We start from the raw sequence: 17304 nt of genomic DNA, 5'->3' as shown, positions 1-17304 counted from the left end.
AACATACAAAATAGACCTTCCCGCCTCTCTCACTTCTCAATTTTCAAACTTCCTCCTATTTTCCAGTTTCCAGTTTCCAGTTTATTTTATTCTCAGGTCCGTCACTCCATAGCCTTTGTTTACAACATGAATGTCCAGTTGAATTATCCTGTTACTGATCAGGATACCCTCGAATTTGATGAGGAAGAACGTGCGAGCTGGTACACAATCCAGAATGGACCCCAAATACCGAATGAAGAGGCACCAACAATTCAAACCTTCAATGTCTCCGATTGGTTTAACGAAATCCACCAGATGGAAGGCGCAGCTCCAGGATCGCATCGTCTGCTGATAATAAAGAACCGGACGGAACACCCACATCTAAGATTCCCGATGAACAAAAACGACTTCGAAGAAATGCTCGGAGTACAAGGATTTCCTTGTCTGAACGAGCTCTCACTTGCCATCCATGCAGGTGGACACGCAGTATTTGAGGCTGAGGCTAATGGCCGCAGAAGTACGACCTGATCGTTCTTATAACTTTTTATCTCCCTCTTAACACCGCCTTGCACTGCTTTCTTTGAGTTGTCTAGTGCTCTCGAAACCGTTGATGCTGACAGCTATATCAGACTTCTTTATCGGCGGCGGTGTAGCCACCTACTCCATCGGGGCCATCATTTCTCATGACAAGAACTCGGCTATCACGACTGGTTGCATAATATTAGGGAGAAATATTCAGTGTGATGAACGATCATTTTGTCTATCTCCCAATTCCGATTTCAATCCTCTAGCGATTCTCGTTCTTATTGCCTCAATTTTGATAGATAAGTTACGTACGGAGCGAGGAGAGGTTATTGTTACTCTCAAGAGAGTCGAAAGGCTCGTCGAAATAATAGAGGAACGAAACAGAGAACCTGGGTCGGAGGAACTAACACAGGGAGATTGCCGCTCACTCATCATTCAGTTGAGTCAAAGCGCCAGGCCCCTTGGGAGAACCCAAACGATGATCGAGAGGGCCAAGCTTATCATGAAATTTGTGGCAGAAACCGCAGAAGCCAGGCCCGGCCCCCAAATTTCCGCACGCCTCCATGAACGAATTAAACTCATACGGAGCTCGCTGGAGTACATGTCGGCTGATGTAATCAATCTATCAGCAAGACTCACATGTCAAAACACAATCGCCACAAATCTCCTCGCTCAGCAAGACGTTACCCTCTCATTTCAGGTTGCTAAGGACTCGAAAGCAATAGCAGATGCGACTCGCAGGGACGGTGCTGCCATGAAGATTATCGCCTGGGTAGGAGCTGCTTTCCTGCCGGCTGGTATTATAGCGGTAAGGTCAATGAGTAGCAGTCCATCAAATACTTACTATCTTAGGCTTTTCTCTCCTTGATTCAGTTGCAATGGGATGTGGAGAAAATAATATGGGTGTACTTTGCAATCACGATTCCTATCACAATTCTTATACTGGTAGGTGTGGGGGTCTTTTGGCACCGGTTGACGCGGATTCAAAGAGAGTGAGCCACTCAACGGGACGGCGCTGGGACAGACTCAAGAGAAGGGGAGGAATCACTGCGTTGGGGGGTTCATTCGGAGACATGCCCCTGATTCCGGGAGTTCAACACAGGATGTCAAGGTGAATGGGCAAAATTGATAAGAGAGAGATCATATACCACATTTCTACGTGGTCTGGAATAATTGGATCCATCTTCCAGAAGTTGGCAACTTGGCATCAATCATGATCCGGCTGTTGATCCTTGCACTAAAGACAGGATCCGACTCATAATATCTAACAAATCAAGCTTCACCCGTTAGATGTTCTTCTTGTATGCATGCTCCGGCTTATGGGTAGTCTCATAATCGGCATGTAAGTATGCCCTCTCGATATCAGGCATGCTCTCTAGCTCAGGCTTGGCAATGTTCCGTATCAATCAATTCGTTCCAATTCGTTCCAGGGGTCAGTATTAGTCAGGAACAGGCAGTATTGGAATAATCCAATTATTTCTAAGTAAGCTAATCCCTGTATATCCTTATTATTTTGCAAAGGCTTCCATTAACTATATTATTAAGAGGCTAAAAACCATTATATAACCTTTATAAGAAACAAGAAAAGCCTTTATTAAGTTATAGTACTATTATAAGTAATTTTATTACTATAAGAAGTCTTTCTTATTATATTATATTATATAATTTGTCTTTGCTTTATATAATTACCTTTATTATTTTTATTATATTTAGTACTTTTATTATATCCTTTATAATCTCTTATACTAATCTCTTTATTACTATTATTAATATTATTATTTCCTCTCTAGTAATAGCTTATAATATAATCTGGCTACTTGTAATTACTATAATAATTATCTTATATATTTATAATCTGAATATACTCAAGAAAAGTAATATTATTGAGTTTTATATAAGTATGTATAATATAAGAAATAGCTATTATATTAACTCTTATTAAATAAGAAGAGTATTAATATAAAACTATTATTATATAAGAATTTAACTAATTATAATACAATTTGAATTAATAATTATATTTTGGCCAGGGAAAGCAAAGGCTTATTATTGTTACAGACCTATAAAGGGAGCCCACGGATAAGGCACTTGTAGGAGAACTGTTTATTGAGAAAACTAAGCTAAGGAGGAAAGGGAGTCTCGAGCTAAGGTCCCTTAAGTATTTACAGTTCTTCGCTTGTGGCTTGGCCTAATGGGGCTTAGCGTCCTAAATTTCCTGGAGTACAGCTTTCCCTAGCTTCGTTACGTGCAACTGTCATGTGACCCCAGATACCAGATACCAGGCTCAGATGCCAAATACCAGATACCAGGCTTAGTAGAGTATAGAATCATAATATTACCCCCCTCCTTAGAAAAAGCTTGTCCTCAAGCGGGTAGACATTATAGAATCATTATCCAAATTATTATAGTCCTCCGTCTCGTCTTCCCAGGCTCGTACCCAGTCGACTAGCTTCTTTAGTAGGCCTGGCTATTATTAATTGGCCAAGTAGTAGCCTCGTAGCTTATAGGGAAAGTATTTCAGATCGGAGGCCGGATATTAGTTAAGGTCTTTATTATACCCAACCTAACTGACCCTATATAGGAGCTTTCCCCGCTTTGCCCTTAATACTAGGATATCCTATACTTTATACTCTCGGTCTATTATTACTTAAATTAGTAGAGATAATTCGTTCTTCTGGCCAGATAATAAATCGTTGGTAGCCTTATATAGACGGTCTAGGGAGAATATATTATGAATTTTAATACTCTCGGGTAATTTGACCTTATAGAAGTTACTAACTTAATATAAGATTAGGTAAGGCCTAGTTATTTAGTAGTCTAGTTTATAGCTAGGGTATTATATCTTCTACTTCTTCGTTAATACATATATCTTATCTCCTACTTTAAAATCTATAGGGTAATATTTGGTATTAGTATATTTCTCTATTCTCTTTTATACCTATTTCATATTCTTCTTACTCCTCTTTATAGTATCCTCTATTTATCTAGTAATCTATTAAGCCTTTATATTACTTAGCTTATCTTAGGATATGGTTATTAGGGTCGACTAGTTAAAGGAGGTTTATAGAAGCCTGCTATTAAGGAGTTTATATAGGGATATACTAATAGAGCTATATAAGAGGGTAAGTTAAGTATAATTAATTATTAGTAAGTACTTATTTTAGTTATCTTAGTAATATATAATATATGAGTATAATTATTAATTAATATATTAGTTTATAATTTCTATCTATTTATTAGTTTATAAGTAATATATTATTAATAGCTTTAATTTTATATCCAGGATTCTATTAAATTTCTTTTAGAATACTAATATAAATTACGGACTATAATTAGAAATAATAGAGGCTAGAGAGCTATAGTAATAGTAAATGGTTCGAAGATATATCTTTACTATATTCTCTACTATAGTTATCTTATAGTAAGATATAGAGATAGCTTACTTACTTAATTAGTTAATTATAATATATACTATATTATAGCCGGATTTTAAGCCAGATATTAACTTGAAATCTATTATAATATATTACTATAAGTAGTCCGGAACTAGTAAAGAGTAAAGTAAACTAGGAGTCTTATTTCTTGAGATATTTGCCCGTTTATATAATTAGTAATTATAAATATATTAAGTAATATTATATTATATATTTTTCTAGTAATATTATAGCTATAATAGCTTATAGGTTTTGTTTTTACTAGGGTATACTATAAAGACTTAATTATAAGCCTTGCAAATTAAATCTATATATAATTATTCTTCCGGTACTATAAGTTATCTATAATAAAATAATAACTTATTTTTTATAGTAAAGTTAGTATTGTCCTATTTGGCCTGCTTATAAAGGGCTTATAAAGAGGGGGCTTTATAGTTATCCTATAGGATCCGTTTAACTAAATTATTTATTTTATTAAGGTTATTATTATTATTTTAAAAAATAGAAAGAGAATTAACTTTAATACTAAAATCCTGAAATATCTTTGAATTAATTTAGTTTTGAGAGAAAAAGGCCTTAGTATAATATTCCTCTTTTATTTTATCTTACTAGGTAATCTCATTATCTTAGTATATTAGAATATTAGCCTTTATATTCTATTTACCGGATCTATATTAGATAATAAAGTAGTACTTGGCTAAGGCTTTAGCCTATCTAGCTTATTTACTTATAAGCTTCTTTATTATTATAAAGTACTCTAATAAGTAATAGTTTATATAGATCTAGATTTAATAGGTAGTTCCTTAAAGTTCCGGGTATTATTAATCTAAAGACTATATAATAGCAAGTATCTCTTTATTATATATCTCGTAATTATATTCTATAGGTACTATTATCTTTAAAAAGAATACTATAGGATATTACTCGTTATTATATTATTAAGAGAAAATACTAGTAATAATACTATCCAAAGTATTAGTTTCGATTATTAATTATTACTCTAGGTTATAGTAATAAAGTAAGGCTAATAATATAAGATAGGCTTTAAGCTTCTTAAAAGCGTCCTAATAAACCTTATTAAATAAGAAGGAAATATCTATATATATAAGGTTTAATAAAGGCTTAATAATCTTGCTATAATTACGGGTAAATCTCCTATAGAAGTTATAGAACCCCAGAAAGGCTTATACTCTCCTTATAGTCCGAGGAGCTTCCTAATTCTTTATAATTATAACCTTTTCAGGATTGACTTTAATACCCTTTATAGAGATAATAAAGCTAAGGTATTTCATATATATAATATGAAATTCGTATTTCTTAATATCTATTTATAAGCCTATATCCTAGAGCCGCTAAAGGACTTTCTTTATATAAAGTTCATATTCTAACTTATTATTAGAATAAATAAGGATATTATCTAGATAAGTTATATAAAAGTTATCTAAATAATTAAATAGGATATTATTTATATAGTACTAGTAAGTGGCTAGCCTATTAGTTAATCCGAAAAGTAAAACCTTATATTTATATATCCTATAGTATATATAAAATATTATTAATTCCTCTAATTCGGGGTCTATATAGATTTAATAAAAAGCCTAATAAATATTAAGCTTTATAAAGATTTTGGTTCTACTAATTCTAGTTAAGGTCTTATTAATAAGAGAGAAAAAGTAATAGTTCTTATAAGTAATCTAGTTAAGCTTCTAGTAATTAATATAGAATTATAGGCTTCTATTAGACTTTCTTATAAAAAGAACGGGAGCCGCAAATAGTAATTAACTAGGAGTAATAAAATCCTTATTAAGGTTCTCTAGGAGATATTTCTTAGTAGCCTCTAATTCGGCTATTATTATCTTATATAAAGGGCTATATCCCAGATATTTCTCTACTTTCTTTTCTAATTATATCTTGTAATTATATAACTAATAAAAAAAAAATATTAGAGGCTTTCTTAGAAAAGGCCCTATTAAACTTAATATATTATCCGGAAATAATAGGGTCTTCTATATTAGCTTCCGGAGGAGGCTCTCTTTATTATTTAAAGAGGCTATTAATCTTATAGAGGCTTATAGTAAAGGCTTTATTCTCGGATTATTAAAGGTTATAATATATGCCTATAAAATTAATACTAGTAATCTTAATAGTAGGAGCTTCTATTAACTTTCTTTCTATATATATTCTTTTCTAATATAGGGTATTTATAGGGCAAATAATACTAGCTAGAAAGTTTTTTATTTAGTAATAGCTATCCTAAATATCCTACTTATAAGAGTATTTAATCTTTAGCTTTTATAAAATAGGGGCAACTAGTACTAGCTTAAGCTCTTTATCCGGATCTGATTCGGAATTAGTAAAATCATACTTGGAGGTAGTATTATTAGTAGAACTAGTATATAGAAAGAAGTTAGTAATAAAGTCGTTTTTTATATTATAGTTTTTAATAAAAGCTTGTTTCCTAATAGCTTATTATTAGTTCTTCTTATTAAATATATAGTCTCTGGCTTTAATATTTACTTAATAGTTAAAATAAGAAGTATATCTCGGGGCAGGAAGTAGAGCTTCTCGAGATATAGGAATTTCTCATATAACCGAAAGTAATAGAGAAAGAAGCTTGGGCTATATTAAATATTAGTTTCGGATATTGAGAAATAGTTTAAAGTATTTTAGCTACTTGCGGCCGAGAATAAGGTTATAGGATTCAAGTTCAAGGATTAGTAAAAGAATATTATATTATTATCTCTAGTTAATAATAAGATATATTCTTAAAAAGTAAGTAATACGGGTTCCTAGCTTGCTATTATATTCCTTAATACTAATAGGCTTAAGTAAATACTAGAACTTGAGATTAAAAAAGGTAATAATATTTATAGTAAGGAAAGTATTAATAAATATAAAACTATTTACTCTAGAGTTAATAAGAGAGGAAATATTAACTAAATATCTATTATAAGATAAGCTATAGGATATAGTTAAGTATGGTTCTTTTATTAACTAGTTTAGGTTAATTTTTATAAGATTAATCCCAAGTTTACCTAAGAAGAAGTCTTTTCCTAAATATCCTTATTTCCTAGTATATTATTTATATTAGCCTCTATAAACTTATTATTATTCTCTAGTTCCTTAATATTAGTAATATACTTTAGTACTAGATAGTTATAGGCCATATAACTAGTCTAAAAATAGTTAAAGCAGGTTAAGATTAAAGCAGAAATGCTTTCTCTCTTAATAGCTAGCTTACTAATAGTCGAGAGTATTCGGGTTAGTATAAAAGTACAAGAAGTTATTATATAAAGCTTGGGAGTAGTAAATATAGAGGTATTAGGAGTAATAAAGGTTAGAAGAGTAATAGTAGCTTGAGCCTTAATATATTCTCTAAGGCTCTTATAAGTCTATAATACCTTTATCTCGGAATTAACTAATAAGGCTATATAATATAGGTTATAGAGTATATAAATAAAGTAGTACTGGCTTATAAGTTATTCTTAAAAAGAGAGTATTAGCTTATTATATAGCTTATTAAGACGGTCCTATAAATAGATCTAAGCTTCGTTTACTAAATAGATAAACTTGGTCTTGAACTCGTAGAAGGTCTGAATCTCGTTTATTTATAGCTTCTTGTATTTATATCTAGCTTTATATATATAATAAGAATTAATAAAGTATTTACCGAGGTAATTAATTATTTCTATAGCTATCTCGAAAGGATTAGTAGTATTAGGCTTATATTAAGCATATAAGTAGTATTGGGTATTGCCTTTTATATAGTTAAAGATATAGTATATATAGGCATTCTCATTTATATAATAGTCTGTATTAACTTTGAATTTACTAATAACCTGGACTTGCCAATAGTTATAGATTAGGTTTTCGCCGTTACTAAGCTTTAAAGGATCCGGAACCTTTATAGAGTAGAACTTGCTATACTTAGGAACTTCCCTGGCCGGACGTACTTATTTAATAGAAGGAACTAGGAAGTTAGGTACTGTATTATGGTATTCAGATTAGGAGCGGATATTACCCGGAGCGTAATCTCTGCTAATAGAACGTTCTCGGGGAAGCTCCTCTGCGTTAAGCAAGCGAGCTAGACTGGTAGCCAAGCTATTCAGGGTCGTACGGTCGGTCTGGGCGTCTATCTGGATCTTGACTTGGGCTTATTATAATGCGAGTATATTAGAATGGATATTGGACAGGGTGGGTAATCCTCTCGGGGCGGAAGGTCCTGTTCCAGAGGCATTCTTAGTACTGGACATAAGAGGTGGGATTGCAGGATATGGGTGAAGACCCTTAGAAGGGCTATTAGTGCGAGAGGCCATATTAAAGGTATTAGGTATATATGATTCGTATATAGGGAGTCGTTCTTTGGAAGTAAATAATCGTCTTAAGGGGGATATTCTAGAGCTTTCCCAGGCAGAAAGAATAAGCTTAGTTTAATGTTACAGACCTATAAAGGGAGCCTACAGATAAGGCACTTGTAGGAGAACTATTTATCGAGAAAACTAAGCTAAGGAGGAAAGGGAGTCTCGAGCTGAGGTCCCTTAAGTATTTACAGTTCTTCGCTTGTGGCTTGGCCTAATGGGGCTTAGCGTCCTAAATTTCCTGGAGTATAGCTTTCCCTAGCTTCGTTATGTACAACTATTATGTGACCCCAGATGCCAGATGCCAGGCTTGGTGGAGCGTGGAATCGTGACAATTATTATAAATATAATTATTAAGCCTTTTAATATATTTAATAAAATTAATAAAATCTAAAATATTTTTAATAATAATAATAACTTAATATATACTTTAAGTAAGGTCAAATTTTATATTATCTAGTAACTTTATAATAGCTTACTTCTTATTATTATAACTTGTAGTTATTTAATAATTAAATTTTAAGTATTCTTGCTAAGGCATTGCATATAAGCGGGCATTGCATATAAGCGGGCATTGCATATAAGCGGGCATTGCATTTAAGCAAGAACTCGAGTAGCATGTTTGTGTGACAGTGCTAAGTAATTACGGTCAGAATGTGAGATGGATGATCGGGTATCGCCATGTAGAGCTTTATTAATTATAAGTCTGCCTACTTGGTGGACGGTATTTTGCGAGAGAGGCGAGTATAATTGTTGCTTTTTCGGGACTTGGAAGGGTGTCCCTGATCGTTTGCCCTCGAGTTTCAGTGTTCGGCAAGACGAGTGGAAGCCGGCAAGCGGTTTTGCATTGGTATTTTGTTGTATTGACGGTCTGTAGAAACAATAACTGTCGCCGGTGCCTTACATTGGGGCTTTTTGGACTGGAAAGACGTTCGCAGTCATCGGTGACGGAGTCTAACTCTCACTCGCCCCGGCTCGAGTTGCCTCATTTCAATGAAATCGCCCATCCCACCGCCCTCTTGATGGGCGAAACTACAAGGTTCATCTGTCTTATTTCCCCAGTTCTGGCTCAGGGAGGGCTGCTTCCTTGTAAGCTTCTGACAGCAGTTCTAACTTCTGTCTCTCCCCCTACTTAGGATACACGTCGGCTATGAAACTGGGTTCATCGATGACGATGTACCAGATGATTGTGAGACGTCGAATACTTCAGAAGACACTTGCTACTTCAGAAAGACCGACGGGAATAGAAGACCAGATGATACTCTCGCCTCCCGTGGTGGCACTTACCTGTCGGCAGCTTCTACAACATGCTGGATCACCACATGTGCTCAAACCAAGGGAGATTCCTACAGTAAGATCAATTTGCTACTTTACAAGAGTCTCGGCGTCCGGAAACGGAGAACGGAGACAGAGATATAAATCGTGGCAATTCTTAGGAGTAAGAGAATCTCCCAGCTGAACACCCTCGAATTGTCATAATCTGACAATGTCCAACAATGCTAGGAACATTTGGGCTCCTCATAATCTAACAATATCCACGAAGATGTGGAATAATTTGAAAGCAACATCGAACCAAATTCGTTTCCCGCTCGGATTCAGCAGCTAGCTTGGATGAGCACGTAAAGTCTACCAGAATTCGTCCTTTGGCTTTTGAGTGGCCTGACTTGCCGTTGTACTGGTACCAGATCTAACATTGACACCGTTGTTGTTGTACTGGCCAATACCATCCATCTTCTTGAGCATATCAAGGGCAGGAAGATAGATTGACTTTGCGTACCCGAGCCTGGAAAGTCCTTCGGGAGTCCATCGACCCTCTTCACCAAATTCGAGGTTCTCATTCTGCTCCAATAGGCTATCGAGTTGAGCACTGGAGATGCTGACCTCGTACCAATGTCCCAATCCTGGCTTCTCACAAGGCTTGCGGTCTGATGGGCTTGGCGACAATTTGAAAAACGTCGACGACTTCTTGGGATCAAACGTCATGTGAACATCGAGTGAGTGCAGCTCTGCGACCTTCAAAATGGACCTTGAGTCATTGCTCTTGTAGCGGCGAATGCGATAAACTCGAACTGCGGCAAGCTCGAAACGCTTTGACATTGGTTCATCTAGCTTGAAGAAAAGGATTGGTGTTGTGGATTCTCCACTGTCAAATGGTCAGGGATGGTTACATGAGGCAATAGCCAGAAAACTTACGGAATATGCAGGGATGACTCAACAGCAGTGGCGAGTTCGCCATATTTCTCTCTAAGACCGCGACCACTCTCGACGCCAGTAGCAGTGAGTTGAAAGTCCCAATGTCTAGTAACTCCGTGAACATAGATGCTGCCGAGTGGGCGGTATCTCTTGATTTGCGTAACGAAGGTTTCGGCATCGATTACAACTCTGAAACGTGGGTTCTGGTGAGCAGCAGCAAGATTGTCAATAAAACAAAACTCGTACTCTGCGGCCCAATCTTTGCTACCCTTGTCCCAACGCTCCTTGCCGTTGCAATCGCTCAGGTTCAGTATGAAAGGCATTTCTCCAGGAGAAGTGGTCAGGACATTCGTGAAGGTCGTGAAGTCCGCACTGTCCAATAGCTTCTGAAGTGACTCGGAGCCTTTAAGATTGTCGGTGGAGTCTTTTGACGTGACGTGTTTCTTGTGAATCGAGTTCAACAAAATGCGACCAAATTCGGCCTGCACTTGTAATTTTCCTCTGAAACCCTGGGTAGGCTTCATCATATCTTGAAAGCTTTCCTCGAGTTCTTGGACAAACGCTGGAAGGGGATCGATCACCGATATGCCGTTCGCAGTAGACGGAGCTGCCTTCACAGGGTCTGGTCCTGGTAGTCTTCCGGTGTATGGGTTCGACTTCGGCTTCGGAGCTCGTTGGTTCATGGCGTTGTGGAATGTGCGTGTCTCAACCTCGCTCAAAAGCTGTAAACTCTCCACTCGAGAATGAGGAGCATGTTGTGATTCTGTTGTATGACCTTCCCACCCCAATGGCTGCATGATAGGATCTGTGAAGTCTGTCACGGAGATTTCATCATCAAGGAGACTGTGTTCCGGCTGTCGGTAGCAAAAGCTGTCAATATCAGCATTGTTGTGTACAGATGCCCGAGATACAGGCCTCGCCGCAGCAGGCTGGACATTTGGAGACGCTGGAAGTCCATTGGAAGATTCTGCCGGCGAAACTGCCCTGGTTGGTGACACGAAGCTTTGTGTAGGCGATTGGTTAGTGACTGGCTGTGCGGTAGAGGTAATGGTCGTTTGTTGTCTAGTCTGCTGAGAAGCGGTCCAGGGTGGGCTGTTCGCGGGAGGAGTAGATCGCCGACTCTGAACAAACTGTTGTGGCACCAACGATTGTGCAGTACTTGAAGGTAGTGCTGCCGAATCTCGAGCAGATATGGCCATTCTCATGTTGGCCAGACCTTTCGCCAATCCGTTGCCGACCTGTTTAACTTTGGCTTCACTTCGTAAAACGGGGGTGTCGCCAAAGGGCTTGTAGATATCCCAGGTTGGCTTGGTCTCATTGTATAAAGATTGAGGTTAGCATCTCAACGTCCCAGCAGATCAGGAGAGAGCTTACTGTTTCTAGATCCAGAGTTGGCAGCAAATGCACCGGAACGGCCAATCCCTGGCTGAATGGTTGACGAAGAAACATCCTTGGTCCATTGTTCGATAACGGCATCTTTGTAATCCCTGATAACGATCGATTGTACAGGGGCGCGCTGCACTGCTGGGGCACTCTGCATTGGCACTGGAAGACCTGCCTGCGTTTGTATGACTGAACCCAGATCCCGAAGGTACTCTGGCGGTGCGTCCTTTCCACTGTACTTGAAGTCGATCCATTCTACAAGGCCACGGTCCTTACTCTCGGGCTTGACTGCAGCAGTGACCTTCACTGTTTTACTCGAAGCATATAAGCATCTTGCATGATTATAAGGTGCGATGCGAACCGTGGTGACTTCGGGGAGATTTCGATAGTTGCATTTGGGACTGATTTGCAGAAGCTCAAGTAAGGTTGTCTGGAAGTAAAACTTTTGGACGTCCACGATTGGCCTAAGGATGAGTTTGAAGTCTTCCTTGCCTTCGCTGTAGAAGATGTGCTTCTTGTATGGCGCCATCAACTGCGAAGAAATGCTTTAGCCCCGTTTCATCCACCAAAATGGCCGCACTTACTTGATACTTGTGAAGGATATCCAGCTTACCAAGCGCCAGAGTGCATTTCTTTTTGGAATGGCCCCCAATGTAAATCTTGCGCTCATTTAAGACCTTGACTAATCGACAGCCAGTCAGAGTCTCGATCTCCTTGATGTCATTGCTCGATACAACCTCTTCCAGATTCAATGTCAAGGTCAAGTCCGGGTCCATGTTCTGCGGCCAGATGGTTTTCGACTGGAAGTACCTAATCTCTTCTGGGGAGAGACCGTTCGGATCAGTCTCAGCTTCTGATGGATGTGGTTGTGTGTCGTTTTCGTTTAACGTCTCATCCTGTCCGGTTCTCTTGCGATAATCTTGGAGCCGCTCAATCAAAGCACTCTGGAGCTGGAAACGGTTAGGGCGATGCTTCGCGCAAGGGTTGACCAACATACAGGTGGATCTTCCTCGTAGGCCGCAGTCCACGATGCCTGGCTGTTATCATCGTCTTCCTCTTCGCCAGTTTCATCTTTGATGATCGTGGCTACTACCATGTAGAACAACGGCCAAACACGATTGACATCTTTCGGATGGCAACGGATGATGAAAGTTTGGTCTTCGTCGTTCCATCCATGAACAGCATCCTAAGAATTTTTTAGAATTGATTAATTAATCGACTGAATAAAATTTTTAATGATTGACTGGAACAGGATGAATTAATTCCGTGTCCAACGAAACAACATGCAGACGAGGTTCCCCTCAAGACCTACCACCATGCATCATAGTTGTCTCGACCTAACATGAACTCGACATAGAATCGAGATGAAGAGTAATTGGCACAAGGGAAACTTGGAGGATATCAAACGGAGAAATTGGTGACCACAAGAAGTCGTACTTGATGCCATTATGTCGAGGAGGTTCAAAATAAACAATCCAAGAACACTAAAAGTGCAAGAAAATCATTGGACTTACGATTCTTCGCTTTCCCAATTCCCCCTCAAATCTCTCCTTCACCAGCTTGACACCCTCGGGTTTGAAATACCACTCAGATGCAAATGTAAGGGCCCGGTCATTCAAATATTGTACCGTAACTGCCGATGTGGATGATGGCGGATAAAGGCCGGAACGAATCCTACCTGGTGGATTCGGCGTCATACTGATTCTCGAGGAGATGTAGGAAATTGAAGATGCTTTTCTTCGAAGTGGCGGAACCTATTAAAATTATCAAGGTGCAAGATCAGCGGAGAGCGTGTCGTTGTCAATTTACTTTGACTTTCAAGGGCCCGAGATTCGACGAAAGCGGTTTCAATGTTTTTGTCAAATGCAAATGGTGGGTACTCCGAGACGTAAAGCGACTGTATCTAGATTGTTAAAGTAGATGATCAGCGGAAAGCTATAGAGAGTGTCGTCTAATGTCTTACCTCAACAGATCAAAGACCGACGTTAGGCTGAAAGCGCCTTTCGACCTGTGGTCAACAGTAAGTTAACGGATTTTGCAGGACAGACGTCAATGGCTTCAATGATATCGCAATCAGCTTTGCACTGCAAAGAACGCCTTACCAAATTCTGCCTTCTTAGAGACAGTCACGTCCTAGGCCAGTGGTATGACGAAGAAGGGTAGCTGCAGGGTTACTAACTTTGGATCTGCCCAGGAGGTTGAAACGTTGGGTGTACACTGGTTTTTGGGTGACTGCCGTGACATCGTAGTCAGCTTTGCACCGCAAAGAACGTGTCATGAGGATTTATCCTTGTTGGAAATACCCGGGATCCAGATCGATATTACAAAGCCACAATGGTATGACCCAGTAGTAGCTGGCGTTTAAATCTTGATGGACTTGAGGTGGTGGACCGGGTCGTGATATTGCGAGTTTTCGCTGTGTTTACCTTGCGGAGAAGAGCGCTTGCGAAAACGGAGACCGCGAAATATCGCAGAAGGTGCCAAGCGCGGTGGAGCTGGAGAATTGAACGATCCAGGAGTATTGTTGAGGTTCAAAGGTCGAATTCGGGCTCGGAGGAGAGGTTGCGTTCGGGAGGAGGAAGGAGTGAAGGCCTCCCACATAAACGCAAGAGCCTCGATTTGAGGGAGACGAACGCGCAGGAGTGAAGTCAGGAGCGATCCGAAGATGGGCCGAGAAGACTTGCGATGAGTGTGCGGTGTTGACTGGAAGAGGAGAGCTCGAGGTTCTCGAAAAAGTTGGTGTTGTGGAGGAGAAAAGCGAGGAACTGAGCCTTCCAAAATCAACAAAGTGCCTTCAGCCTTGTAGCCGAGACATTGGCGCAACACGCCAGCTTTCTCGAAGCAAGCTTCAAGTAAATATCTGAGATGGCATGGCCTCTAGAACACACCTTGGCATAGGCAACGGGATTTCTCTTGCGAGTATCATGACTTAGCTCTCTCTTGCTCAAATCAACGTTCTTAACAAGAACTGCAACACTTTCGAGGAAAATTTCCCTCCATTTCCATTATTGGCTGCAACATTACAGCGGTCTTCGATTCTGAAAACGACAAAGCCGTTCTCACGAGTAGCTGTGTTGAAAGAATATGCAATGGGGCCGAATTCTCTGCTGCCTTGCAAAAGGAGATGCCCAGGCACATTGCCGTTAGAGGGAAGGAACTCTCCAGGCAAGTTTGACTTGCAGCATCTCTGCACTGTAAGTCCTTATTGATTTAACCTCAATCAATTGCGTGCTCTTCTAAGGTTCCAGCAACTGACTGAACTCGACCCAGGTTGACGTTTCGCTCGAGTCTACACAATAATGCAGCCCTGGATGCGAACAGAAACTCCTCCTGCAAGCGGAATATGCCATACCATACAGCCGCACTGTTTCTAATTCCTTTGTCAAGATATGCCCAAACAGGAATTTGGTCTGGGTTACTCACTGAAACTCATCAATGGTGCCCACGCAAAAGCTCCTAGTGATGGCAACATGGAAGGTGGCTACTGGCTCCGTTCTTTCAAAAGTTCAACCCTTATGTGTTTTGACCCTGTGCTGACCCTCTGTGACATTCTAGGATTTCTTTCAGATACCCCCAGACACGAACTACATGATCGATAGGGAAGTCATCCTCAGACGAGACAGCCATGGGGTCATGACTAGGGTCAAGATAGTCATGGAAGCCGCCCTTGACACCCAAAAGCATCCGAACTCCCTCTGTTGTACTGGAACATATCATTCAACTTCATCCAAAGAATGCGACGCGGTTTCAAGACATCAGACAAAATCAACCAGCCCCCCCCCCAAAGGAGTTAAAATGGCTGCTTTCTTGTTTCATGGCTGCCCAGGCTCCCTTGGGCGAGAGAAGAAGCGCATCAAAGACACAAGACCACAATTTGCCTGTCCAACTTTTTTCTGGAAGCGCAACATATCCAATGAGACAAAGACTGAGAGTTCATCTATACCACGGCCGCATGCCTCAAGGTGTTTCCTTCTTCATCCACTCTGCCGAGATGACTCGACAGCAGTGGCAGGTCAGCCATATTCCTCCTTGAGTACTCGGCTGCTCCCGATGCCATACTCCTCTTCTCCCCCAACATCTCGACCACTCTCAATGCCAGTAACAGTGATTTGAAGTTCCAGTGTCTACCAATCCCATAAACATTGCCATTGCCGAGCGGAGGTCTCTGTCAACACTCGAAACCTCAGTGCAGAAGTCTGCTCCGGGACCACAACCAATCTAGCTTCCCTTCTCTCTAGCTTTCGTCTAAAATCCCAAGCAAGCTGAAAAGACGAAAGCCTGCTCATCCTTGAGCGAAACTGGAGTTTGTCCACGTTGACGGTTGGCTGGCATGCTATATCGGAGTTTAGATGCGAGGCGCTCCCCTAAAGCCCCCTTTGCAGCTTTAATCCCAACTCAGCTATCAAAGAGAAGAACCCCCTTCTTTCTTTCATCTCCCATCATCCGTCTCCACTTCTTTTCTGTCATCAGCTTCTGCATTGCCACCAGGCCTGGAAATATCACTCGCAGGCCTCGATCATGACATATTCTGTAAGCTTGTTAGATGAGATGTATCAACACTGGAAGCTCTGGTCACTCGCTGTTTGCGGGATCAATAGTGGCATTAAGCAGACGTAGCAATTCCCCTTTCTTCACACACAGTCGTTCGTCCCACCACACCCTGCATCCAGCTTTCGTCCGTATTGGAAAGTAATCGATTTATTAAAGGTTGACACACTGCAGAATGACTAGATACAGAAGAGTGAGTTCTGGAAACAGAGGAAAAATGTCCAAAGTAAGGGATTTATTCCCATTACCCTTCGGCGATACCGGTGATACCGAACCCGCTTTCTCCGATACATTATCAATCAGCTGATAAACCAAAGGTAATCAAAATGACGATATACTAGTAAGCTTGGTAAGCTCGGCGAGTGACGCATGACAAATGAGAGTGGAGAACCCTAAATTAGTGGTTGAACCTGGTGCTGGAAGGACTGGTAAGCTAGCTATGGTAGCGTACCAATTTCAACAGTCCGCCCATTCCCCGCAATTTGACAGCAAACTCTGTCTTGACAACAACATCCTTTCTCCAATGGCTACTGCCACCACCTGACTCTCCATTAACACCATCTCCAAGCCAACCGGGTTCACTACTAATATATGTCAACACGGGCTCGCGCTTCCCCTTAACTGCAAGTCTTGGCCGACCGAATCGGGATGGGTAGTTGGCGTAGCTGCAAGGTATTTGTAGCTCTCCCCCTTAACCAGTCGGAAGACAAGTATTTATCGTCATCGTGTGCACCATGAATGATTCACGAGGTGTGGAAGTGCAGTTGGGAGTTATTTACAAGAACACAGCACGCGATGTTCACGAGGTAGCTTGAGCTCATCTCGGAGTTGAATTACATGTGTTCCGGGTCTAGTGACCGGGGCAGACTTGGGCCGGACAGGAA

General features: G+C 40.0%; 2 protein-coding genes across 2 annotated transcripts; one reads left to right on the top strand and one right to left on the bottom strand.

Moving 5' to 3' along the window:
* The first annotated feature begins 335 nt into the window (after positions 1 to 335).
* On the top strand, positions 336 to 1740 carry K444DRAFT_622532 (uncharacterized protein). Its single transcript, XM_024882119.1, has 3 exons — positions 336 to 496; positions 609 to 1312; positions 1357 to 1740. The coding sequence occupies exons 1-3, from the start codon at positions 373 to 375 to the stop codon at positions 1498 to 1500; spliced, it is 972 nt and encodes a 323-aa protein (XP_024726821.1). The 5' UTR covers positions 336 to 372; the 3' UTR covers positions 1501 to 1740.
* A 7901-nt stretch (positions 1741 to 9641) lies between these two features.
* On the bottom strand, positions 9642 to 14116 carry K444DRAFT_670711 (uncharacterized protein; the record flags this gene model as incomplete). The annotated part of the gene is made up of 9 exons (XM_024887658.1): positions 9642 to 10439; positions 10490 to 11810; positions 11864 to 12404; positions 12457 to 12822; positions 12870 to 13058; positions 13387 to 13626; positions 13682 to 13775; positions 13836 to 13880; positions 14052 to 14116. 9 exons carry the CDS (start codon positions 14114 to 14116, stop codon positions 9923 to 9925), a joined length of 3378 nt encoding a protein of 1125 aa, XP_024726820.1. The 3' UTR covers positions 9642 to 9922.
* Between the last annotated feature and the right edge of the window lie 3188 nt (positions 14117 to 17304).

Source organism: Hyaloscypha bicolor (assembly GCF_002865645.1).
Source record: "Hyaloscypha bicolor E unplaced genomic scaffold K444scaffold_189, whole genome shotgun sequence".
NCBI classification, from domain to species: domain Eukaryota; kingdom Fungi; phylum Ascomycota; class Leotiomycetes; order Helotiales; family Hyaloscyphaceae; genus Hyaloscypha; species Hyaloscypha bicolor.
The sequence above is the reverse complement of the archived record's forward strand: the minus strand, read 5'-3'. Positions and strand labels throughout refer to the sequence as shown.

Coding starts and splice junctions, on each gene's coding strand:
- K444DRAFT_622532 (XM_024882119.1), top strand. CDS start 373: ATGAACAAAAACGACTTCGAAGAAATGCTCGGAGTACAAGGATTTCCT. Junction 497..608: donor TGAGGCTAATGGCCGCAGAA/GTACGACCTGAT, acceptor CAGCTATATCAG/ACTTCTTTATCGGCGGCGGT. Junction 1,313..1,356: donor TGCCGGCTGGTATTATAGCG/GTAAGGTCAATG, acceptor TTACTATCTTAG/GCTTTTCTCTCCTTGATTCA.